The 25,753-nt window shown below is 52.3% G+C and overlaps 2 protein-coding genes across 4 annotated transcripts in view; one reads left to right on the top strand and one right to left on the bottom strand.

Annotated features, from left to right (window-relative positions):
* On the top strand, positions 1-2,172 carry Cnfn (cornifelin). Of its 3 annotated transcripts, none has more exons than XM_031384226.1 (5): positions 1-118; positions 678-868; positions 1,304-1,414; positions 1,696-1,832; positions 1,958-2,172. In XM_031384226.1, the coding sequence occupies exons 2-5, from the start codon at positions 832-834 to the stop codon at positions 2,045-2,047; spliced, it is 375 nt and encodes a 124-aa protein (XP_031240086.1). In that variant the 5' UTR covers positions 1-118; positions 678-831; the 3' UTR covers positions 2,048-2,172. The 3 variants fall into 3 exon arrangements, with proteins under 3 accessions (XP_031240086.1, XP_031240088.1, XP_031240087.1); XM_031384227.1 differs by having other exon boundaries at positions 51-118; positions 782-868; XM_031384228.1 differs by lacking the exon at positions 678-868 and having other exon boundaries at positions 5-118.
* Positions 2,173-3,924: 1,752 nt separating this feature from the next.
* Positions 3,925-25,753, bottom strand: part of Megf8 (multiple EGF like domains 8) — a 49,781-nt gene continuing 27,952 nt past the window's right edge. The window contains exons 24-41 of the mRNA XM_031385761.1: positions 25,320-25,567; positions 25,130-25,240; positions 24,875-24,993; positions 23,672-23,879; positions 22,837-23,017; positions 22,199-22,362; positions 21,481-21,625; positions 16,950-17,181; positions 15,728-15,851; positions 15,350-15,563; positions 14,918-15,132; positions 11,682-11,889; positions 11,371-11,530; positions 10,868-11,060; positions 10,203-10,373; positions 9,588-9,718; positions 9,052-9,184; positions 3,925-6,539 (exon numbers count right to left, since the gene is read on the bottom strand). Coding sequence (XP_031241621.1) covers positions 5,271-6,539; positions 9,052-9,184; positions 9,588-9,718; positions 10,203-10,373; positions 10,868-11,060; positions 11,371-11,530; positions 11,682-11,889; positions 14,918-15,132; positions 15,350-15,563; positions 15,728-15,851; positions 16,950-17,181; positions 21,481-21,625; positions 22,199-22,362; positions 22,837-23,017; positions 23,672-23,879; positions 24,875-24,993; positions 25,130-25,240; positions 25,320-25,567 — 4,226 coding nt within the window. The 3' untranslated portion in view covers positions 3,925-5,270. The remainder of the gene's footprint in view (positions 6,540-9,051; positions 9,185-9,587; positions 9,719-10,202; positions 10,374-10,867; positions 11,061-11,370; positions 11,531-11,681; positions 11,890-14,917; positions 15,133-15,349; positions 15,564-15,727; positions 15,852-16,949; positions 17,182-21,480; positions 21,626-22,198; positions 22,363-22,836; positions 23,018-23,671; positions 23,880-24,874; positions 24,994-25,129; positions 25,241-25,319; positions 25,568-25,753) is intronic.

Here is a 25,753-nt window from a genome sequence, read left to right as displayed (position 1 = left end):
AGCCCCGCCCAGAGCTGTGTGGCCTGGCCCATATAAGCAGCTCCTGGCCTCACACTGAGAACTTAGTGTCTGCCGTCACCAAGAACCTCTATCTCCATCCCCTCACGTGGATCTGCAGGTAGGAGCACCTTCTCTTCCCTAAGTCCCTGCTCTCTGGCAGGCACCTCACTCAGTTCTCTGCCTACCTGGCTCACAGCTGTCTCCCTTCTTGTCTCTGACTGACATCTGTTGGTGTCTAGGATCATCTGACTCTTTCTCAGGGTTTCATCCTCCCAGCCTTGCCTTTCCAACCTGACTAGTACAGAGTTGGATTTAGAAATTCTGGGGCCCAGCACCCAGTCTTCGATCCTGTTTGGACTGGTCCATCAGGCATTGGTCCATCAGGCATTTTGTCTCTGAGCCTATAGCCCTCTGTAAAATCAGCTTGTAGAGGTGACAACATGTTCTACACTTGTGGATGGCTCTAGCAGTGTCTCTGTGGGCACCCGGCTCAGAGTTCTTTCCCATCTGTCTCTGCCACACCTGGCTGCCTTTGCTATCCTTGTCTCTCTCCAACTCTGCCTCTGCTCCAAGAAGGGTCCTCTGGGGTCTGTCGGGCAGCTGTTAAAATGATGGGCGAGTAGTTCGCCCACTTACCCATTCCAGCCAACAGGCTAACTTGGCCTCTTTCTCTTCAGCTCCCTTCCCCCTGAGAGTCCATATCCCCCAGCGCCCTAGTCCCTTGCCCTCCCCTGCCCAGTATCCAGCATCCCTTGGACAGACTACATTGCTGTTGCCGTAGCCATCCCCTGCAGCCGTTCACACAGCAGCCACCTCCTCAGGGCCAACGAGATGCAGTTTGAGATGCACGACCACGTGAAAGGCAAAGGTGGGGTCACTGAATGCACCAGCAACCTTCTGGGTGCCAGAACCCTGGCTGCCTCCCTCCCCTGGGCACCCTGGCTTCGAAAACAAATGGCACCTGCTTTTACCCCAGAGGCCCCAGGAAATGTTGGAGCCCAGTCGTGGAGGAGGAGGTGGTGGTATGTGTAGCCAAGTCCAGGCTCTGCCCAGCTGTGGTGCCCACTTTCCCTCTCAACTGTGGTTCAACCAGATGTGTAGTTGGCAACAGCAGCAGAGACAGGCTAGGGGTGTTGATGACCAAATGTGACAGATAGGAATGGGGAGGTACAGCGATGTTTCCTCCAGTGGGCGGCCAGGTGGCCTGCCCAAACTGCCCGGCAGAAGGAAGGGCGGCAAGGGTGGTGCGGCTCAGAAGGCTCTGCCCGGATGCCTCTTGATGCCCTTTCTCTTACCTCCACAGCCATGTCATATCCAGTGACTAGCCAGCCTCAGTGCGCCAACACCTGCTATCAGACACAGCTCAGCGATTGGCACACGGGCCTCACCGACTGTTGCAACGACATGCCCGTCTGTGAGTGTCCGGGAGAGATGGGGAGGGAAGGAAGCTCACCCCACATTCCTGCAATCTTCACTCTGCCTGGGATCCCATCATCCAACCCTCACCCTCCTCACGGTGACCCCACTCCCTCTCCAGCCACTAAGCCACCCCACCCCGAGCCTGATTGCTTTGAATCTTCGTTTCCTTCTCTATAACTGTCTGCCCGGGCCCTCATCCCCTCCATGCCACCGTGCGTGCCCTCCCCGGGGGCAAGCACAGCGCGCCCCGGGACCTGACCGTTCTGCCCTGTCCAGGTCTGTGTGGCACTTTCGCTCCGCTGTGCCTTGCCTGCCGCATCTCCGACGACTTTGGAGAGTGCTGCTGTGCGCCCTACCTGCCCGGAGGACTGCATTCTCTGCGCACCGGCATGCGGGAGCGCTACCACATCCAGGTACGCGCCAATCCCGGACCACATGGATTGAGACTGGGAACTGCAGGGACTGAGACTGGGCCTGCCACCTGGCACCCCAGAGCAAAACTCCTGACCTTTCTCGATCTCTCTTTCCCACCCTCCAGGGCTCCGTCGGGCACGACTGGGCTGCCCTCACCTTTTGCCTGCCCTGCGCCCTCTGCCAGATGGCGCGGGAACTGAAGATCCGAGAATAAGGACATCCTCTTTTGAGTCCTTGGTCCTGCCTGGCCTCCCTGGGAGGCCATTCCTTGGAAAGCCTGTCCCACTGCCCCGTCCCACTGCCAAAAAAATACACCCACAATAAAAACCTGAAAACCAACCCCACCTACAAGTTTTTATTGTCGCAGGGAAGGACTCTGGGTGCAATGGGAGGTTTGCTGAGGGGCGTGGGGTGCATGAAAGGCGGCTAGGAGTATCAGACAAGATAGGTTTGCTAGGGCTAGCCGTGTAGATGATTTCCTGGAAGGGCCTCACAAAATAGAACTATTAGCCCCGAGGCTGCAGATGGTCTATCTAAGTACTGCCCACATCCTGAAAATAAGCCAAACTAGACAGTCTCAGGATAGATGCCCAAGCCTGCTGCAATCCCTGCACTCCAGATGCTGGGGCAGGAGGTTTAAGAGCTCAGGCTGCATAGTATGAGGGCAGCTTGGGCTGCATATTGAGACTCCAGCCTCAAATAAAACTTATATTAAAAAGATTTAAACTCTTCAAACAATGCTCTCCCCTGCTCAGTATCTATAGACACTGTAAAAAAGAATTTTAATTTCATGTGTACAGGTGATGTGCCTGAACATACCACGTATGTGGAGTGCCCAAAGGGAGTTGGATTCTCCCATCAGCCTCTGACAAGATGGACCTTTGGGAAAAAGCCCCCAAGGGTAGTCCCTCAAGCTAGCTCATCACACTGAAGTTCATTACCACCTTCTCAGCTCAACTCGTTGACTTCGCCTGGTGACATTTACTGCATAACGAACTAACTGGAACATGCTTGGGTCTCAGAATTCCTGGGATCCAGTCTTTACCTTGCTGTTTCTGTATTATCTTAGTGAATTTATAAACCTTTCCAAGCCTGTTTTCACCTATGAGCATAGCAATTCTTAATATGTAAAACAAACAAACTATAATAAGGGATGGCTCAGTGATTAAGAGCTCTGGCTGCTCTTGGGAAGCAGCAGTTTGGTTCACAGAATCCACATGGTAGCTCACAACTGCCTGTAACTCTAGTTAGAGAGGATCTGACGCCCTCTCCTGGACTTTTAGGGCACCTCCACCCATGTGCGTGCATGCATACATACCTGCATACATACCTGCATACATACATACACACACAATTTTTTAAAGCCAAGTTTATACTCACATCTCCTAGGCAGAGGCCACCATCAGCTTATAAAGCCAAACTCATGTGGGCCCAGAGTACCGCCTAAAAGTACTATGTCACTCATGAGCCACACGGCCCTGCGCTGAAGCAAGTGGCTTGTGTTGGGGCCAAGCATACAGAGAAAGTGCATTGTTGAGCATCTGTAGCAAAAGCCCCATGCTAAGATGAGGCGGAGGTCAGCAATCTCAGGTTGGCATCTCCCCTTGCATCCAGGCATCGTTTTGGCATTCCAGGGCTGAGGGATATGATGTTAAGCATGATGCTTTTTCAGCTTTTTTTGGCTTCAGAGGATGCTCATCCACACCCAGGCGCCATGGTGCCATGGTCCTGCAGCTGCTGCCCTCAGCTGCACTGCCAGTTCTCCGTGCTCAATTCCTCCGGGTTAAAACAATGGTTTCTGTGTTCGGTGCCAGGGAGGGGGTTCTTGTCTAATGACAATCCCTGGGACACAGACTGTCTGATTCTTCCTGAGCCAAACTGTGGCAGGGACAAAGAAAGGGTCAAAGATATCCCCTCCTGCCTCTCTCTTCTGGGGAATAAGAGATCCTGTTGTAGCACCCTACCATTGCCAAAAGGGGGCAGAGCCAGGCTCAGGATGCATGGCGTGGAGGTGGGAACAGGACAAAGACACATGTACCACTCACCCAGAGCCCATCCCTCCCTCCCCTGCACACAGACGAAGTCAAGACGCCCAAGTCTTCCCCACACTTTATTCTTTGCCTCAGTTACCCTCCTGTCATAGAGATGTAACCCCTGCTGACATGCACACATTAGCAGGATCACATCAGACTGGGGTAACCCTAACAAGGGGAAGAGGTTGGGTCCAACCCCCACCCCAGGACCAAAACAGTGGCTAGAAGTTGGAGTCTTGAGAAAGCAAGAGTCCCAAGCTCAGGCAGTTGCCTAGGACTGGGGGGTCGTGGTCGGGTGGGGAGAGAGCTCCTAAGTCCAAAAAGGAGATCCAGGTGGGGGTTGGCCTCTGAGGAGAGTCCCAAAGCCTCAAGACAAAGAGCCAAATGATGGCCCCTCCAGGGTGTTCCACCTCCCACCTGCCAGGGCAGGATGTGAGGCATCTCAGGCAAAGGACTTGCCTCTGAAGCTCCCTTGAAATAAGTCTACATCTCCAGGTTCAGCTGGTGGCCCTGGTCCAACCCAGAAGCAGCTCACTGCTCCTACAATGGGTGGCTGCGCTGTCCTGTCCCCTCAGTAGCTGCCTGCCTTTGCCAGTGCTAAACTCACCGCAGGGCACTAGATCCCTCCTGGTGACTACTCAAAGCGCTTGCTGTATGAGCCCGCAATTACACCTGGATCAAGCCCACAAGCCCCAGCCTGTCCCCTCACTGTCTACCCATGGCCCAGGACATAAAGTGGCCATTCTGGGTATGTCCTCTTCCTTACCTCAACATCTGCACCACGGTCACATCCTGCCATTCGCCTTCATCCTGCACAGTTACCCACCTGCAGCCTCTTCTGTGCCCACCAGCCCACTCTTCTCCCCAGAGCGGAGGCTCCTCATTTACCACCACAGAACTGTCCAACTGCTTCCCACTGTCCTGAGAGTAAAACCCAGCTCATCCTACACCTGATCTGGGTTGCAGTGGCAAGGCTTCTGGTTCTTGTAATAAAACAAACCACTTCCAGCCTCAGGCCCCTCAGCCTTACAGTCCCCTCAGATCTTGAATTTGTTTCCCAAAGGTCTTCCCTCAGTCTGTCACCTTTCTCAGCCCAGTTACTCCAAATGCTTCACCGGCTTTACCTCAATGTCACACTGTGTGTATGTGTTTGTGCACGTGTCTCCTTCCACAAGAACTCAAGTCCTACCAGATGAGGGAACGGCTTCTCACCTCCTGCTTTGCTCTGTACCTACAACTGTGCTAGGCACAAAGTAGCAGTGCAATAAATAGTTGTAAATGCAGAACAAAGGGGGAACCCCGGGGAAAGGGAGCCAGGGGTTTCTGAGGACTGTCCAGGGGATCTCTAGTCCAGAGTGGCCCCATCAGGCAACATGGTAGCTGTGGAAGAGGACCCTTGACAGGTCAAAGGGACATGCTTGTGAGATTGTCCTGGCTCAGCAGTCCCTTCCGGCCTCCACTACCCCCGTGTCCACTGCCTCCGGCACCCCCACTACCCCCACAGTACTCATGCAGCCTATGACGCAGAGTGACAAGGGCTGACCCAAGACAGGCCCCATTGGGAGCATGAGGCCCTCCAGGTAGCTGGAGCAGCAGAGTGGCCACACCAGCCATGCCATCTTCTGTGGGTTCAAGGGTGATAGGCCCAGCTCGTAGGCCAGCTGTGGTGGCAGGGAGGGCTGGTGGGCAGCACCCACCTCCCATGGGTCCCCAGGGGCCCCCAGCTCCTGTCAGCAATAGGGGTGCTAGGAAAGGCTCAGAGCGGCGGAAAGCAGGAGGTGGGAGCCCTGCTGGCTTCCATGCAGGTGCTGGGCCTGCAGGATCTGGAGGGAAGCAGACAGTGACCTTGGCAAAAGGACGGCTGGCCATCTTGGTCATCTCCTGCAGGTGCCGGCGCTGCTCTTGCCGCTGGTCAAGAGCCTGCTTGGCCTTCCAGAGGAGCACACAAAGTGAGAGGAAGAGGAAGAAGCAAGAAAAGAAGACAGAGAAGAAGACGAACAGGTCGATGTGGGCCTGATCTTGCCGGAAGAAAAGCAGGCCCTGTGAGTCTGCCGAGCCGTTGGCACCAGGCCCGTTGGGATCTCCCACACCCAGCAGCAGCAGGTAGAATCGGCTCGATTTGAGGGCGTGGTGTTCATGGGGGTAGGTGATCACCAGCCTGTCCCGCACACTGCGGACCACCAGCACTGCTGAGGGTTCCGTCACTGTCACGTAGGTAATCAGGCCTCGTGGCCACACCTCCCGGACTCGCGGTTCCACTGGAGAACCCGCTCCACTTCCGGCTCCCAATCCTCCTAGGTCCGCGGCCACCCGAGGTACACCATCAGCAGGAGGTGGGGGAGGTGGGGGAGGGGGAGGTGGCTGGATATGCACAGTGTGGACACCAGTGTCAGGGGCCACCCGGACCACAAAAGTGTCATAGGAGGTGGAGACATAGAGGTCCACAGCACCGAAGGTCACGTCTAGTGTCAGGCGAATGTCCACATTGGTGAACTTGGGTTGGACGCCAAACAGCACGGTGCGGCCAGGACCCAGGGCCCGGCGCTTCGGCTCATGGAAGCAGTTGGTCTGGGAAGTGGGGTCCAGGCAGCATTCTTGTTCCACAGAGATGAGTCGGTAACACTGCTGGCCACCTAGAGGGCTCCCGTGGAACGACTCCCGGCACTTAGCACACTGTGATAGGTCAGGAGGAGAGTGGGCCATCAGGGCTGAGCTCAGTGCTGCAACCCTCAATACTAAACAGCCATGACACTGTGCTCCAGCACACCCTACCTGCACCCCAGCGTGGGGCTCTCAGCCATGAGGCATCTATAGAATTCTGGCTGTGTGTCCTTACTAGCTACATGTGGCCCTCTGCCAGTGACCTGACCTCACTGAACCTCTGAACTGACAGGAAGCCAGGCTTGCTCAGAGAACTGAAGTCATATTCACAGCCTGTGCTCAGAGTTTGGCCAGCATTTCCTGCCCACCTGGCTTCTTCTTGGGCCTCTATAGCAGCGGATCCTTTCTGCCTAGATGGCTCCACAGGTCCACTTGCCTGACACTGTCGCTTCAGCGCAAAGTGTCACCTTTTTACAGTGGCCTTCCTCAGTCATGGTCACCATATCTATCACTTAGTCATGGTGGTTACCACATGGCTCCTTATTACTGCTATAATTATTAGAACCAACAGCCAACAGAGGGATTGGAGGAGGTCTGCACTGACCGCCAGCCCACTGTGGCAAAGGCCAATGGCTGCGTCTGACAGCATTGAGGGTGTTTTGTTTTGTTTTTGCTGGGCACAATAACAGGCATTGGTAATCCTAATATAAGGGGATTTACAGCTCTACCACTGAGCCACAACCCAGCCCCTCACTGGGGGATTTGGGGCAGGTATTCTTATACCATAGAGGCATGCTTTCAGGCCCTCAATGGGCTTTGTATGTATGTATGCATGCATGTGTGTATGTGTGCCTGTGTGTAGTTTATGTGTGAGCACATTTTTTGTGTGTGCACATGTATATGCAAGTGAATATGAAGATCCAAACTTGGGTCTTCTTTTTTTTTTTTTTTTTTTTTTTTTTTTTTTTTTTTTTTTTTAAGACAGGGTTTCTCTGTATAGCTGAACTCACTCTGTAGACCAGACTAGCCTTGAACTCAGAAATCCACCTGCCTCTGCCTCCCAAGTGCCGGAATTAAGGGCGTGCGCCACCACTGCCCAAACTTGGGTCTTCTTAAGACTTTGTATCTCTGGCTGGCCACCATCTCAAAGAGATCCACCTGCCTCTGCCTCTGCCTCCCAAATGTTGGGACTAAAGGTGTGTGCCACCATGCCCGGCAATAAACTTAGGTCTTAGAGCTTGTGTAGTGGACACTTTACTGACTGAGCTGTCTCCCCAGCGTCCCCAGTAGGCCTTTCAGTCATACACCAGTAAAGCAAAACTTCTGGTCTAGGATGGGAGGCTGGTCTGGGTGGAGCTATACCTCTACTGACAAATCCCATGTTCCTGGAAAAGAGAAGACTTCCATGAGACAGGAAGCTGTTCCCTGGGCCTGGAGAAAGCGGCTGGGTGGGGGGAGTGGGGCAGAGCAGTCAGCCAGCCCCTCTGCTTCAGAAATGAGAAATGGGCCTAAGGGGGATTTGGGTTTGTGTTAGGTTTCATTAAATTAAGTCTTGTACCATGCAGGCCTAGTACTGACAGAATCCTCCTGCCTCAGCCTCCTAAGAATTAGGATCACTGCCAGGCGGTGGTGGCGCATGCCTTTAATCCCAGCACTTGGGAAGTAGAGGCAGGCAGATTTCTGAGTTTGAGGCCATCCTGGTCTACAGAGTGAGTTCCAGGACAGTTAGGGCTACACAGAGAAACCCTGTCTCGGGGAAAAAAAAAAAAGAACTAGGATCACAGCTGGAGCCACAGATGTGGCTGGCAAGGGGGATTTAAATCTAAGTTTAGAATTAATGAGAAGCCAGATTTCACCTGGTGGGGAAAGGCACATGGGACAAAAACCTCCCCAGTAGCAAAGCTGGCACGGGGAGAGTTGAGTCACAGTGACATTTCTGACATCACTGACTTCTTGGATGCAGCCATTCCTACAGGCAGGCCCCAGAGCACACAGGTTCCTGTTGGCCCTGTTGCTGCTGTATTGAGATAGAATCTCATTTAGCACAGGTTGGATCACAATCTCTATGTAGCTTCTGATCCTTCTGCCTCTGCCTCCCAAATGCTGGGGTCACATAGATGCCACCACACTTGGCTTCTGCAGTGCAGGAGAGAAAGCCAGGGCTATGTGCGCACACCAGGCAAGCACTCCAGCAGCTGAGCCACATCTTCAGACTACTGTTTTTTAAACTGTATCCCTCTATTGCCCAAGCTAGCCTTGAACTCAGGGTCCTCCTCAGCCCCTGGAATAGCTGGCATATTCCACTGTACCCAGTCAGACCTGTTTTCAGAGTCAAAACATTTGCTTTTCCCCTAAGCTCCTCTGAGAGTTTCCGGCACTTACAGCCTGCAATCTGTGATTGTCACAGAGCCCATGAGGTCCTACATCTGAACTCTGGGCCACTACCCGGGGTTCAGCAAGTATACAAGATGATCTCCACCCCAAACCAGGTTCACAGCCCCAATCTTAGTCCTACATCCCCTCATCCCAGCTCCGCCCTTTGCTCCTGTGGCAGCGAGCCCAGGAGCTGGCTTTCCAGACACACCTGGTACTTGTAGCAGTCTCTGCGGTCACTGGGAGAGCTGCCCTGGCAAGTGCCTGTCTCTGTGTTGTTCTGACATGGGCATCCTGTTCCGTCCTGCTCGTTACAGGTGTCAGCATGGCCATTACACTGGCACCTGAGAATGGAAGACAGTGGGGTGAATGTCCTGACCTCCGGACTCTCAGAGGTCAAGCCACTGCCCCATGGTCCTTGAGTAACAGTCTGCTTGGACTGTCTCCAGTTTCCTGAAGTTTCAGAAGGGCAGGCATAAGATGGGGGTGATCTTGCGGCCTCCTTCCTCAGCAGCCTTCTGTGAACTCAGGAACCAAGTCTCCCTCCAAGTCTTTCTGCAGCCCTTGTCGCCGACCTCTGATGTGAGGGCCTCTCAACTAGGTCCCACCCATGTTCCTCACCCACCGCTTGGCCTCCAGCTTTCTTAAACTTCATTAGCTTCTGACAATGGAGGGCCAGGCAAAGGAGGTCTAGTTCCCAGGGTCACTCCTGGTGAGAAGGGTGAGGGCCAGGCTCCTTCCTCTTACTTGGTGCATTTCCCGTCCAAGAGGAAGTAGCCATGGAGGCAGCTCTCGCATCGGTCCCCATAGCTGTTGTTCTGGCAGTTCACACACACAGCTTCATCTTCACTAGGACCTTCTGCCACCCAGGTTTCAATCTGGCCAACAAGGGCATAGAGAGACATGGGCAGCTCTCCTCCCTCAGACATAGGGGTCTAGGGCCGAGCTTCCTCCCTCAGATACAGGGTCCAGACCCAGCCTCCTCCCTCAGACACAAGGGTCCAGGCCCAGTCTTCCTCCCTCAGACATAGGGGTCCAGGGCCCAGCCTCTTCTATCAGGCCCAGCCTTCTTCTCAGACACAGGGGTCCGGGCCCCAGCCTCCTCCCTCAGATACAGGAGTCTAGGCCTTAGCTTCCTCCCTCAGACACAGGGGTCCAGGTCCCATCTCTCCCTTCAGATACAGGGGTCCAGGCCCTGTATCCTCCCTCAGAGATAAAGGTTCAGGCCCAGGGAGGCTTCCTCCCTCAGGCCCAGCCTTATTCTCAGACACAGGAGTCGAGAACCCACCCTCTTCCCTCAGACACAAGGGTCCAGGCCCAGCCTCCTCCTCAGACTCATGAGTGCAAACTTCATTCCCTTACCTCCTCTGGATCCAGTGAGTACTTCTCTGGCTCCTTTCTGGCCATTTCCAGCTCTTTCCTGGAGACGCACACATGGCTGTTCCCTCTACAGAAGGCATGGCAGGGCCGGCAGGTCCCACCGCCCAAAGCTGAGCCCACAAACAGTGGGAGACACTGCTCACAGTGGCTACCCTGATAACAAAGGATAGTGCCATCAAAAGGGCTGGGGAAACATGGGGCAGGGGACACAAGGGCCAGGCAGCTGCTCTGGTCCTCCCAACTGGGCTGCGATGTAGCCCCTACCTTCACACCCTTGCCCCAGCCCTTCAGTCCTGAGTAACGAGGCCTTCCACATACCCAGGCTCTCCAGCTATTGTGTCCCCTACCACACAGCCCCCAAAGTCTTTTCACATCTCCCCAGAATAGGGTTCTTCCACCCTGCCCTGCCCATGGCTTCTCGGGACTGGGAGTTAACCTTAAGATGCCTTAGCCCAAGGGCTGGGGTATGACTCAGTGGTACGGCACTTGCCTAGTGTGTCAAACACTCTGGGTTCCATTCCCAGTACCACCAAAATATATTTTAAAAACAAAACAAAACAAAACAAACAATAAAAAGCCACTTCTAAGCAGACTGAGGGGGCTCAGGCTCGGCCAGGGCCTGAGGGGCTAGGTGGCAGGTCCCATACCTTGGTGTGGTTCCGGCACAGCAGGCAGTGATCCCGTGCTCCCACACCGGCACACTCACTGTGGCGGTTGCAGCGACACTCTGTGGAGCAGTTACGGCCAACAAAGCCAAAGTGACAGCGGCAATGATCAGGCTCCACACAGGAGCCATTCACACAGCCCTGGGCACACACAGGGCGGCAGACACCAGTCACACTGCAGGGACAAGCAGTGATGAGGGCAGGGGCCCAGCCTTCACCCACAGTCCCACCCTCTTTCAGTAGGCGGCTTGCCTGGAGCCTGCCCATCCCTGTCCCCACTATGCTCTTCTAGAGACTCATTCTTCCCTGGCTTCTCTAGCTATTTTGTCCCCTGAACACTGGGTCAGCCAACTGTCCTCCTGTCTCACAGATCAGCTCCCCCACCCATGAGCCTGGGCTGTTTCCTTCCACGTGATTTGTGTCACCCCATCTTCACTGCCCCTGTAACTCCTGCCCTGTCTCTGCCCAGCCCTCTCGAGCCTCACTTGTCCATGGTGTAGCCTGTCTTGCAGCTGCACTCATAGCCGTGGGGCTGGTCGTGGCAGTTCTGGGTCTCATTGCAGTCATGGTGCCCGTTTGCACACTCGTCCTCAGGAGGGCAGGACAGGAAGGCCCAGGAGGCCCCAGGACGTCCACATGTTAGCCCTGACCCCAGAGGACACAGGGCTTTACCCGGGAGATCAATCCATCACTGTCCCAGACACCTGGACCCTTCCCACCACCTCAGAACCGCCCCCCATTTTTGTTCTCTGTGCCCCTGGCCAACTACCTGCCCAGCCCATGGAACCTCTCTTACCGTCTCGGGGACCACTGAGACCACCTTCCATGCAGTGGCCACCCCCATCCTGGCCCCCCCAGGCACACCAGCCACAGTGGGGTCGTCGCAGGCACAGGGCACACTGGGAAGCCTGAGCACAGCCCAGCGAGCAGCTCTCTGGCCCCCTAAGCAGCCGCCCACAGCCTCCAGCCATACATCGCAAGGGCAAGTAGGAAGGGCTCAGACACTGTCCAGGGAAACCAAGAGAGAGAAAGGGGGAAAGAAAGTTAAACATTTAGACTGCACCCTTTTCTCCCAGGCCCCACCCTCCCTGGTTCTAGCTAGCTCAAGGCACAAACGGGACTATCATAAACCTTTGCAACCAGACATCAAGACTAGAATTGGATGAATGCAGCACAGTAGCCCATGCTTGCAATCCCAGAAGACAGAGGATGGAGGATCAAGAGTTCAAGGCTACCCTTAGCTATATAGGGCAGCCTGGGCTATATGAGGCCTGGTATTTAAGAACAATGGACTAGGGTTTTGTGGAGCTCTGGCCTAAGAGGACACTGGAATGAAATGGTGAACAGATGGAGATACAGAGAGAGCAGGAACAGAACAGGCAGGCATCAGGTATCAGTCGCGTCCCAAGGAGGGTGAGACACAGACATGGAAGCTTCCAGGGCTCAATGTTCAGCCCCTAGGAAGCCCTACTGAACTTTCTACTTGTGACCCAAAGAGAACTGGGCAATCCCAGTACTTTGGAGGCAGAAACAGGAGAAACAAGAGGCCCCAGACCAGGGCAGGTAAACAGCTCGAAGGGTAAATGCACGTGTTGCTAAACTTGATGGCATGAGTTTGATCCCTGGGACCCATATAGGGGAAAAATTGAACTCACTCCTACAAGTTGTCTTCTGACCTCTAAACACACGCATCCCCTCCCAAATGAATAAATAAGTATATGTAACGAAGGAGAAGGAGGAGAAAGAAGAGGAAGAAGATGGAAGAAGAGGAGGAGGGAAGAGGAAGAGAAGGAGGAAGAAGAAAAGTAGTCAAGATCAGCCTCGGTTATATGAGTTGCAGGCTAGCCTGAGCTACAGAGGAAGATCATATTTAAAAAAGTGCTGGCAGTGGTGGTGCACACCTTTAATCCCAGCACTTGGGAGGCAGAGGCAGGCAGATCTCTCTGAGTTCAAGGCCAGTCTGGTCTACAGAGTGAGTTCCAGGTCAGCCAGGGCTACACAGAGAAACCCTGTCTCAAAAAAACAAAAAAACAAACAAAAAAAAAAGAGAAAAAAAACCACATACATACATATATATATACACACATACACACATATATGTATATATGTATATATATAATAAAAATACATTTTAAAGATTAAAAGAAACTCCCATGCCTCATAAGTCCTATCACATCGATGCAAAGTCTCTTCTTTTTAAAAATAATATATTTATTTTTATTTTATGGTTTTGTATTTTACCTACATGTATGTCTATATGAGGGTGCTGAACCCCCGATTTACAGACAGCTGTGAGCCATCCCTCCAGCCCACAAGCCACAACTTCTTATAACAAGCTTAGGGCTGGCTTTGGGATAAACAGGCTACCTCCAACCCAGCCAGGTGATGGAGGTGTCCTGGTGGGAAGCCAGCCTACAATTCACAAGCTATCACTCTCTGGTTGGGACTCAAACTGAGTACAGAATGAGGTCTGGGCCCTTGGGAACATACCATGGGGTATAAGAGCATTTTATTCAGTGTTTGGCCTTGTGTGAAATATAAGAGGAGTATAATTAATCTGGGCTGGCTGCCCAAGGGCAATTAGGAAGAATAAAGCAATTATGCAGTCTTGAAATAGAAACCCTCATGGCTGTGGCCAGAGTTCTGAGTCTGCAAGAGCTGGGCTGGCTGGGAGCAGAGCCCAGGGAGCAGAGCCCTGCCAAGGAGTCCAGTGCTTTTGTGCCCTGGCCATGAGAACATCTGCTTTCTCCCTGCCTGCCCCAACACCCCAGCAGGGACTCTATGTATCCAGGCTGTCCTGGAACTTGAGGCCTTCCTGCCTCAGCCACACAAACCCTAGAGTTACAAGGCATGCGACAGCATTCTGCGGTATCATTTTCCTACATTGTAATGATAGCAGGGCTAGAGAGTGGGCTTAGAGGTGAGGCACACACTGCTCTTGCACAGGACTCAAGTGTGGATCCCAGCACCATGCTAGATCCAAACCCAGCTGAGTTTTTGAGTGCACAAGTACATGTGGAGGTCAGTGAATGACCTCAGGCGCTGTCCACCTTGTCTTTGAGTCAGTCAGTCTCTCACTGGCCTGGAAGTCACTGAGTAGACTAGACTAGCCATGGAGTTCCAGGGCCCTGCCAGTGTCTACCTCCTTAGCACTGGGGTTACAAGTGAGTCCTACGCACCTGGATATTTTTATCAGGGGGTGAAATTCAGGTCTTCCTGCTTCACAGGCAGCTGCTTTACTGAGTGGGCTATTTTCTTAGGCCTGGGGCCTGAGAGTTCAATTACAAGGTGCATAAGCCAATGCACCGCTCCTAGGTAAAGCTTTTAGCTGTAAAAGCTGGCAGTCCTCTATGGGGGACATGCAGGAAGCACTGCTGGGTTCTCTGTAATGTCACTTTTAGAATGGAAGTCCCAATGGCATGGGTCCCCTACCCTGCACTGTGGTCCACTGGGTGAAGGGTGAGGGGATAGCTGACCCAGTCAGGCCCTAGTGGTTTGGTGAGCTGGCATACTGCTACTGGGTCCTGGCTATCAGTCTATGCACAAGGAATGGGTATCAGGGGGAATCAGACATTCCTTGCTAGACATGACAGTGGAGGGTGGATCTAACTGGCCTTCCACAGGGGCAGGCCAAGGCAAATGCTTTTGTCTGCCACTGGGACAACTAAATTATGTTAGGTGGACACATTTTGGACCTTCCAGAAGTGGACAACGTGGTAGGCAGTTAGGTCCTAGCCACCTGCTTCTGTCAAGTATATCCACCGCAACCAGTCATAACTCCAACCCCCAGACAATCAAGGTCCTGGCCCACCATGTGTGAAGGTCCTTCCCAGCCCTCCCTGGCAGTGTCTCACTGGGCCTTGAAAAAGATCCTGACATCCTAGGAGTACAGAGTTGTGACCATAACAGCAGGAGGCATGAAAGACAAGGGAAGGAAAAGAGGACAAGAGGGAGGAGAGAGGATGACAGGCCGGAGCTGGGAAAGGAAGGCAGCAAAGGACACTGGGCTGGGCAGCAGGACGCGGCCATTACCTGCTGCAGGCTGCTGCTCCACACACAGTGCTGCCAGCCCCCATCTGCGCCCTTGGAGGCCAAGCAGGATGTGCAGTTGGGCAGGAGGTGGCAGGGCGTGGGGCAGGGCAGTGGAGGTGAGGATTCCACCGGCATAGGAGACACATTCAGCAGAGAATGGCTGAAGCAAGTCCAGTCGTAGGTGGGCTGCACTGACAGGATTCGGCGAGTCTCCCCTGTTGGGGGGCCGGGGGGAGGGGCCAGGGTCAGTAGCCAGTCTGCTTCTCAGACTCTCCTCCTTCAGAGGAGTCTAGATGCCGGCCCTTCTTCTCCAGACCCACGGGTTTAAGTCTTAGCACTGCCAGCTCAGACTCAGTGTCTAGTCCCTGGCTTTCCTCTGATATGCAGGTGCCCAGGCCTCTAACCCCTTAGAGAGCAAAACATGAGGCTCACCGGTCCTCTTGAATTGCCGTGTCCACATGCACTTGCCCTCCCGTGTACACTGCTCACAGTCAGCAGCTCCACACGCGGCCTCCGAGCAGTTCCCAGCCCAGAAGACCTCTCGCTGGTTGATTCGACAGTCATTCTCTGAGGTGCAGGACCCATTGCGCCCAATGCAGGCACCCTCTGGGCAGTTGGTGCACCACTTACAACGGGGAATGGATGCCTGGTGGAGGAAGATGGAGCTGGTGGGCTCTGTGGAGCTCAGCATCCCTTCTTCCTACCCAACCACCAGAGATGACAAGTTCCATTGTTCCTGAGATGCAGGGATGGGCGAGGCAGTAAACCATAGTGGAGACCAGTATCCCTGTCCCTCTACCCACCACTCACCTCTCCATCTCCAGGCTGCAGGGTCCGAGGATGGCGGGCCAGGCACTCACTGCAGGTCCGCAGCCTCCGACATTCCTCAGGTGAGCGAGGCATTGGGGAGCAAGGGGGCACCCCACAACCCAACCTAGAGGACATGAGGTTAGCTTACTCACTTGCATCTAGGATGTATGCTTTGTCTCTTGTACATGGTCCTACAGAACCCTACACCACGTCCCCAGACTGTACCTCAGGATCCTGGTTAGCCCCATCCCTTTGTGATTCATGTCCTCCGGCCATTGAGCCTGAGGTATCGCCAACTGTTTCCTCTTCCCCACTATCCTTCCCAAAACAGTATTCTTCTCACACAGCCAGAGGCCAAGGACTCTCTGTGCCACCTCCTCTTGCCACTCTGCCCCCAACATGCACTCTAAGAATCTCTCTGCTCAGGTCTCCAACTTCCATCTCCCCCCCCCCCCCCCCCCCCCCCCCCCCCCGCCAAAACCCCCTAATCCACAGTATAGGTCTGTAATTCCTTGGAAATGCATGGATTTTTTTTTAGCATTTTCCAGATTTTAGAAAAACAGTGGATATTCCTGCTATGACACACAGGCCCGTGTGTGTGTGTGTGTGTGTGTGTGTGTGTGTGTGTGTGTGTGGTGGGGGTCAGCATCCCATAATCAAATCCGTTAACCACACTGCAGGATGCATGATGGCATGCTCTGCTGCCTACCATGGGACAAACAACCCCTAAGTAGGTTCCATCATGGCACTGGGGCAGACGAATGAGTTAACCAAGGGATGACTTGGTTTTCAGAGGTGTCTGCGCTCCTGCAGTTGAGGAGGCAGCAGACTTGCTCAGAGCCTGGTCCCAGCCAGTACTGAAGGCCGTTTCTGAGCTGATCCCACCTGCCCTTCTGGTCTCAGGGTCTTCCCATACAGATGAGATTTCAAATACCCTGGACACTGCACCACTCTCAATCTGTGCTGGTCTAAACTATACTATACATGTAGAAGCAAGTCCCAACCCAGTTCCTCCAAAAGGGGAGACATTGAGGTACAAGCAGGGCTCAGACTGGAGTATTCCCAACCATCTCTACTTCTGATGATCATTCTCTTCCCCATGTGTGAAGCAGAACCTGGCAGTCGAACTTCAAGACCGCTCTCCCAAGCCCAGCTCACTTCCTAAATCCCTCAGAGGACAGCAGTGTGTATTGTGCCATGGACTGTCAGTCACTATGGTTACCTGTGGGCCTGGTCCCCAGACAAGCAAGCACCATGGCACCAGGTGCAGGCCCCAGACTGGTTACAAGCTTCAGGTGAAGGCAGCAGACGGCAGGGGTCGGGGGGCAGGGTCAATGCCAGCAGGCGGCCCAAGGCTACACCCCCAAATCCTCCAGAGATGTACAGGCGGCTACCCACTGCTGCCACTGCATGGGCCACAGACTCCTCCATTGGGGACCCCACAAAGGCTGGTCCTGAAGAAAGATAGGGGGTTCTGAGAGGTAGAAAGCAAGAAGCAAAAAGAAGAGACCTACTGAAAGATTGGTCAGGGACATCCAGAGAGGACAGAGTAAAAGGGGGCAGATAAAGAAAGAAGAGACAGACAGACAGGAGAATCAGACAGCAAAGATAGGGACCGAAATGCAGACAAACAGAAAAAAGAACAGGAAGAGAGGTGGGGGCTGGAGAGATGACTCAGTGGTTAAGAACATTTGTTGCTCTTGGAGAGGATTGGGGTTTGGTTTCTAGCAGCCACAACTATCGATAACTCCAAGTCTAGGGGATGTGAATGCCTCCTTTTGACCTCTGTGGGCACATGTGCACACACATATACACAGACAAACACTCAAATATGTAAAATAGAATAAACATGTCTAAACAGGTTAGAAGGAGGAGGAGGAAAAGGAGAAGAAGAGGAAGAGGAAGAAGTGGGCTGGGCATGTGGCTGACTGACAGAGCGCTGACCTAACACTCACAGGCTGCACCTTGGGCTCCACCTGTAACACCCTGAATAACAAATAAGTCACAAGGAAATGAAAAGAGCAGAGACAAAGATTCTGGAACTGGATGGAGGTGGTGGTCACACAGCACTAAAAGCTGCGTAAAGGCAGTAAAAGCTCTAAATGCCACCAGAATAAAAATTTATTTGTATGTGTGTGAAGTGGAGACTTAAGGGTTCTTTGGAGCGTCAGTTGTGCTGGATGGTGTTTTGCTGGGGCAAACACGTGAAGGAGTGTTTTCCTGAAGTGGACACAGGCTAAGGTAGTGGAAAGGCTAAGGCAGACTCATGAAGGCACATTTCACTGAAGCAGACACAGGAGAGAGGATGTTCTGCTACAGCAAGCACGTGAAAGGACATGTGATGAAGGATTCTTCACTAATGACCACATGTATCGGTCCACCTTACATTGCATAGTGGAGCTCCATTTGTTGGAACTCCATACAGAGAAACACACCAAAAAACTTCTGGTAGTGTGTTGCAGTTTCCTTCCACTTCTGCTTCTAAAGACTTGGGCTAATTGGCAGAATGATGTCAGCTGCGATAGAGTCTTGCACTAAAGGTAAGACCCATGGAGGACACGTGATGTTTGGAGGGTATAAATAGGACTCACCCAATAGTGATGGGGACTGAGCTTGGCTGGCTTTTAGAGCTAGCTGTGCAACACCTGTGGTTCTTGCACCTTCGCTGGTCTTCACTTCCCTGAGAGAAGCCCAGAACTTCTCCTGGTGTCCCTCCAGGTCCATCCTGCTGACTTGTGCTAAGGCTGAGGCCTGGCTGCCTCTGTTAGGTCGTACCACCACTACTGATTCACGTTTGCTATCCTGACTCTACAGAACTGGACTGCTGGTGTATCCATGAAGTGCTTGTGAGTGGATGGAGCTGCTGCTGCTGACCTGAGAGCTGAACTGCTGATTTCCTGACAGCACAGACAGGAGTTGGTCCAACGAACCATTTCTGATCAGGTCCACTTCCCACTCCCACCACCCCGTATCCTTTTTTTTCCCACTACCTCTGGTGGGAGGTTAAGGCATTTAAGAAGCATCATTAAAAATAGGATTTAAGCCAGGCAGTAGTGGCACATGCCTTTAATCCCAGCACTTGGGAGGCAGAGGCAGGCGGATGTCTGAGTTTGAGGCCAGCCTTGTCTACAGAGTGAGTTCCAGGACAGCCAGGGCTACATAGAGAAACCCTGTCTCGAAACCCTGCGCCCACCCCCCCCCGCAAAAATAGGATTTAAGAAAATTAGTTACGTGTGTGTGTGTGTGAATGCGTTGCTAGGAACTGAAGCCAGGGTGCTGCCCCCTGGCTACGCACACTTGGCTTTTAATTTTTTAAAAATTAATTTCATATTACATAAATTAATATTTATTTTTAATCCAAGACAGAATGAATGTTAAAAAGTTTGAGTCAGAGTAAAAGGGAATTGGGGAGAGTGAAGGAGAAATGGAAAAGGAAAAGAGAAAACACACAGAGCACAGGTCCTAGATACATCAACAGTCACTCAGTGCTCGAGGAAGTGAAAAGGCTACACAGGGCCTGAGGTCATGGCTTAGCAGTACAGCTCACATAGACATTCACCAGTGAGGGCTGAGGCCCTTGCTCAGTAGTAGAACCCCTATAGCAAATCTACCCATGAGAGGCCAATAGATCACTGCCTAGAATCCTCAAGTAAGGGACTGGGGTGTGGCTCAGTGGTAGGGCCCCTGCCTAGAATCCCTCAATGAGGGGCTGGGGGCGTGGCTCAGTGGTAGAGCCCCTGCCTAGAATCCCTCAATGAGGGGCTGGGGGCGTGGCTCAGTGGTAGGGCTCCTGCCTAGAATCCCTCAATGAGGGGCTGGGGGCGTGGCTCAGTGGTAGGGCTCCTGCCTAGAATCCCCCAGTGATGAGCTGGGGGCGTGGCTCAGTGGTAGGGCTCCTGCCTAGAATCCCCCAGTGATGAGCTGGGGGTGTGGCTCAGTGATGGAGCATTTACAAGGCGAGGAGATAAGATGTGGGAGATCGGGGCTGTGTTGCGCCTATGTTGGCAGGAAGAGTTGTAAGTGGCACACAGCACAGTTCTATGCTCCTCTAGTCCTCTGGGGGAAGAGGAAGGCAGAAGAGGACAAGGCCAGGCTTACAAGGAGCAGTAGAGGTTGTGAAGATTTCAGGGCTACGGGTAGAGTGCTGGCCTAGAATCCACAAATGAAGTGTTGAAAGACATGGCTTAGACAGAGCACTTGCCCTCCCAGTGGCTATGTGGTATGTGCAAGGCCTGAGTGTCTCAGAAGCACTGAAAAAGAAAAATGGCCATATGCCCTATTTCTCTCTGTCAAAAATTTGCTTATTACAAAATGCTTTCCAGGTCTAAGCTATCTAGGCTCCCCTCTTATATTCTTCCAGTAATGACAATCACTGCGTTCTGGTACTGAGGATATAATGGTCAGGAAATAAGTAGCACTGAGTTTTACTTGTTGGTTTCTGGAGTTTCTTTTGAGCGTCATAAAAGCAAATTTATTCTATAGTACATTCTATATTTCCGTATATTTAAAATACAAGTGAGATTCTAGAACTTCCATTTTTTTTTGTTTGTTTTGGTTTTTGTTTTGGTTTTTTTGTTTTGTTTTGTTTTTCTAGACAGGGTTTCTCTGTATGGCCCTGGCTGTCCTGGAACTCACTCACCTGCCTCTGCCTCAAACTTCCAATTTTTAAAAAGATCATTTAAGGTGTACATGTGAGTTGGCCAGGCAGTGGTGGCAGATTTCTGAGTTCAAGGCCAGCCTGGTCTACAAAGTGAGTTCCAGGACAGCCAGGACTACACAGAGAAACCCTGTCTCAAAGAAAAAAAAAAAGTGTGTGTGTGTATGTGTGCGAGTGCACACGCACTCATGCATACGTGTGAGTACACATCTCCATCAGTTGTCATCCATCCTTTAACCCACTCTACCTATTCCTTTGAGGCAAGGTCTCTCCATGAACTTGGAATTTGAGTTTTCTTAGCTGGGCCAGACACCAACAAGCTACAAGCTCCTGTCTCTGCCTGCCTCAGAGCTGGGGTTCCACACATATGTGGGACACTTGACTTGTTGTGCTCATGCTGGGATCTAAACTCTAGTCTTCATGAGTATACAGAAATTATTCTTAACTACTGAGCTACCTCTCCAACTCTCTAAGCCCATCTCTAGCCTGGCAGAAAACCTGGACACTTCCCACTTTCAAAAGTGGTTTTTACTACAGATGTTTCGTTTTTCTTCCTATTTTATAAATTATATACAATGATTACTATTACTTTTATAACTAGAATAAAAACACATTTTCTGTGGTGGCAAAGGCCTTTAATCCCAGCACTGAGGATTCAGAGGCAGGTGGATCTCTGTGAGTTCAAAGCCAGCCTGGTCTACAGAGTGAGTTCCAAGCAAGCTAAGCTGACATAATGATACTATATCTCAAAATAACAAAGCAATAAATAAATAAAAACAAACCATTCTAAGAAACAATGAAAGGGGCTATGAGACAGCTCAGAGAGTCGTCATTTGCCACTGAGTGTGACAAACTGAGTCAATTCCCAGGACCCACACGTGGAAGGACAGACATGCCTCCTTCAAGTTGACCTTCAAGAAAAACTGTCTTGAAAAACCAAAGAAAAGAGAAAGAAACTCCATGGTCTCTAGTTATATGGAGAGGGAAGGAATTTTGCTGATGGGTCCTAAGAGAGCTGAGTGACTTTTAATGAGGGTCAGGGTCCCCAGAGACAGGGCTGCAGATGGATGTCCGCCTTCTGGGGATAGGGACTCACGGGTGAGGTCAGGCAGGAGCCAGGTGTTGCAGTTGACCTGGTAGAGCAGGACATCACTGCTGAACTCATCAGGGTCTGAACGCCCGCCAAGAACCACCATGGTGTCTCCAAGCAGAGCTGAGGCATGGAAAAGCCGGGGCCGGGGCTGTTGGGAGACAGACGCAGGGAAAGCCTAAGCATCAGACCCCACCTTGGGTCCTACACACTTCTGCCCAACCCACCTGCCACCCATAAACTTCCATCCCAGCCTCACCCAACTCATCCCCTCCTCACTCAGTTCGGGAGGGGAACTCTTGGGTCTTGCAGGGCAGCCCACAGAACCATCCACTCCCTGGAAACTTGGTCTCTTCTGCACCCCTCTCCCTCAGAGGGGCTTGGGGATGTGTGTGTACATCACATGCAACTGTCCCTATCAGCATAGGCAGATCCCTGCTCTCCCACACTGTGTCCTTGGCCTTAAAAGGCCAGAGTTACAAGAAAGCATAGATGGGGGGCTCAGGAAGGGGAGGGGACCTGTCAGGGTGGTGTGGGGGGCAGAAACCATGCCTCTGATTTCCTTGCCAAGAATTCTTTTCTCCAAACCAGGGATGGAAAAAGAAACAATTGGCATTTTTCACAGCTCATTTACAGAAAGGAGGAGAGAGGGGACAGGAATCTGGGTGGGTGGAGCCAGTCCTTGGGGAACCCCCCTTCCTTGGCTACAGCCAGCTGTCCTAACCTTTGCGCCCTGAGAAGGTGCCAGCAAGCTCCAGGTGCGGTCAGGACAGTGCAGGGAGTAGAGTTCCGGAGAAGGTGCTGCCAGCTCCACATGGAAGCGGAAACCCCCAAACACATAGAGGGAGTCGGTGGCTTCATGGTAGACTGCAGAATGACCATAGAGACCTAGAGGGGCAGAAGGAAGGGCTGATGGCCAGCAGTGTCCCCTCACTTCCTGGGCTCCTCTTCTTTAATGACCAAAAGGTTCTGTGGCCAGAGGTGTGGGGAGCCCCTCATTTCTCCCCATTCCTTAGGGTCTTGAAGACAACCACAGAGAGGACAGCCAATGGCTGGGAAGGTGTGACAGAGCAGCCAGGAGAGAGACAGAAATGTCTGACAGGTGGTGCTCAAGGCATGTAGGAGAGACACAGAGGAGAGGACAGAAGAGAACAAAGAGCCCCTGACAGGTGGGGATCTTAGAAGCTGGGGAAGGAAATGGCAGCTACACTAAGAGAGGGAGCAGAAAGCTTCTCTGGAAAGCTAGCTGCAGTCAGGCAACAACGAGGAGATTTTTTTTAAAGTACAGTGGGCAGTGACCAGAATGTGGGAGGAGACAGGAAGGTTAAGCAAAGTCCAGACAGCCTGCAACTGCAGCCTCACCTGTCGGGGGTGTCCCACTCTGGACTCCAGACACCCAGGTGCCGGTTGCTAGCTGGTACTCCAACAACTGCTGGTTGAAGCCATTTTCAGGGGAGTAGCCACCCACCAAGAGCAGAGATAGGCCTCGACGGGCAGTAAGGGTGTGACCAGCGACCGCCGGCAGCTCTATGTTCTGAGGGGCCTGTAAGATGGAGAGCTAGTGTCACCCAAGAGGGCAGAGGAAGACTCGCTTTATGGACATAGGTAAGATCAGCCCCAGCTAAGGAGTTGAGAGTTCCATAGCTGCTTAGGCCCAGTTAGGTTCTGTCTATTGCACCCCTGCTTATTCAGGAACATCCGAAGTCCTTATTCCTCTCTGTTCGCTCTGTTGCTGGGTGGGACTACATCCCATCCAGGCCAATGAGAGTGTCACATGCCCTTGTCCAGGGATCAGCTTATAGCTACAAATGTATAACCTACGTTGACCAATCAAATTCAACTTTATAATTCCCTATCCTACTGTGGTCCTGGGTACTGACACCAGGACCTAAGCTAAGTAAGGGAACTAACACTGAGCCACTTAACTCCTCACTAGGGGATTCTAGGCAGGGGCTCTACCACTGAGCCACACCCGCAGCCCTTGACTGGGGGATTCTAGGCAGGGGCTCTACCACTGAGCCACACCCCAAGCCACTCACTGGGGGATTCTAGGAAAGCTTTCTATAGTTAAAATACACCAAGAGGTCATAGGTGCCCTGAGGACAGATTCCTCTAGTGATGAAACTCAAAGGAACTGCAATGGACATCTATTGGATCTGTTGTGAGGAACAGGGCTAGGATGGAGGCACTTGCTCACCTTCTCCTGTCTCCACTGCAGGGTAGTGAGGTTAAGGACCCAGAAGTCACGGGTGACACCCCCAGATGTGAGGCCCCCCAGCAGGTACATGGCACCACGGCCAGCAGGCACATAGGCAGCTGCATGGAAGGAGCGGGGTGATGGGCCTGGGCCCCCATCCTCAGCTCCTGCCAACATCTGTGTCCACCTGCGCTCACTGACTGAATACCTGGAGCCAAAATACAAAATAACAGTGTACTGGTTGGTTTTGTGTGTCAACTGGACACAGGTTGGAGTTATCACAGAGAAAGGAGCTTCAGTTGGGGAAGTGTCTCCATGAGATCCGGCTGTGGGCATTTTCTCAATTAGTGATCATGGGGGTAGGGCCCTTTGTGGGTGGTGCCATCCCTGGGCTGGAAGTCTTGGGTTCTATAAGAGAGCAGGCTGAGCAAGCCAGGGGAAGCAAGCCAGTAAGGAACATCTCTCCATGGCCTCTGCATCAGTTCCTGCTTCCTGACCTGCTTGAGCTCCAGTCCTGACTTCCTTTACTAATGAACAGCAATGTGGAAGTGTAAGGTGAATAAATCCTTTCCTCCCCAACTTGCTTCTTGGTCATGATATTTGTGTAGGAATAGAAACCCTGACTAAGACAATCAGTCTCATTAAGCAGTCATCCCCACATCTTTAGAGATGTCCTAAAATCCTTTAGTTATTTTCCTATGACAATCCTCTTAGCATGTCCCTCACCTGAGTGGTGTTCTGCAGTACCTGCGTAAGAGATATCTCAACAGTCCCTAAAATAAGCTTCTCTTACATAAGCATCTCATCTCTCTAGAGTATTCTGCCCAGAGAATCTCTTAGAACCATCATCTGTAAATAAAAAAGCCAGTGGCCAATAAGCTGAGGCAGGAAGTAGTAGGTGGGACACTGGTGGGAAGAGAAGATTCGGAGAAAAAGTGAGGGAAGGAAAGGAGATACAGGAGAGATGTTGAGAAAGATGCTGGGGGAGAGGCTGAGGAAGCAGGAGGTCAGGTCTGAAAGAGCTGACAATGAACACACAGAATAATCTGAATGGATTAAATAAGTTACGAGCTAGTCAGGCAATGAGCAAAAGCTTGTTGCCAAGGCATTTATTAATAAATAATTACTCTCAGAGCCATCATTCAGGGAGCAAGAGCAAACGAAAGATGTAAACTGAAATTTTTTTTTTATTGTAGTCCTTACCTGTACAGGTTTCCCAGCAGGCCCTGTGGCAGACCCAAGCCCCCAAACATCCACAAAGTGGCATCAGGTCCCTCTACCATAGTATGTCCCAGGCGGTGAAGAAAGCGACTAGCAGTGTCCTGGAGTGGAAATGAGGTGATCAGAGGTCAGGCCAAGGTCATGACAAAGTGCCAGGCCTAGGTAGGCAGTTTTATGGTAGTCCCAAGAACAGAGGTGGAAGATGGCCCACGCGACAAACAGTTGACCTTAACTCACAGCTGAGAGGCGGCTGTCCATGAGCGTTTCCCAGACCAACTGTCCACCATCCAGCTTTGTGGCACAGTCTGGGCCACCAAAGCCCTCGGCACAGATGCACACACCTAGGCTCTGAGGACACCAGAAAGCAGCTCAGAGGAGCCCTGAACACCATTCCTACCCTACCCGGCAGCTCCTGCCCAACCTGTACCTGGTTACAAATCCCTGCCCCAGTGTGGGCATTGCAGTTCTCAGGACATAGAGCCATGCGGCAGTGAGGGCCAGCCCAGCCCTGAGGACATCGGCAGAGCCCAGCACCTGCAGCCCCATCCTGGGGCACACATTCCTGAGGGACAGGGCAACTGCCAGGACCTCCTGATCCACATCGGGCAGAGCCCACAGAAGCATTGAATCCCCAGGAGGAAGAGCCGTTGGCCTCCCAGTGCAGTACAAGTAACCCTGTGGAGAAAGAAGTAGAGAGGTGGGCAGGGCCCTACTCTGGGCACTGCTCCTCTGCTTGTAGAGAAAAACTAGCCATTCACAGTGTCCCTCCCCTTACCCAACCCATCAGTTTACACACATTTTAGTTTTGAATAGGGAGGTTGTTTTGTTTTTTGTTTTTTTTGGTTTTTTTGGGTTTTTTTT

This window comes from Mastomys coucha, unplaced genomic scaffold, assembly GCF_008632895.1.
Source record: "Mastomys coucha isolate ucsf_1 unplaced genomic scaffold, UCSF_Mcou_1 pScaffold21, whole genome shotgun sequence".
Lineage (NCBI taxonomy): Eukaryota > Metazoa > Chordata > Mammalia > Rodentia > Muridae > Mastomys > Mastomys coucha.
This window is presented reverse-complemented; position numbering and strand designations above follow the sequence as displayed.

Coding starts and splice junctions, on each gene's coding strand:
- Cnfn (XM_031384226.1), top strand. CDS start 832: ATGCAGTTTGAGATGCACGACCACGTGAAAGGCAAAG. Junction 869..1,303: donor CGACCACGTGAAAGGCAAAG/GTGGGGTCACTG, acceptor TTACCTCCACAG/CCATGTCATATCCAGTGACT. Junction 1,833..1,957: donor GGGAGCGCTACCACATCCAG/GTACGCGCCAAT, acceptor CCCACCCTCCAG/GGCTCCGTCGGGCACGACTG.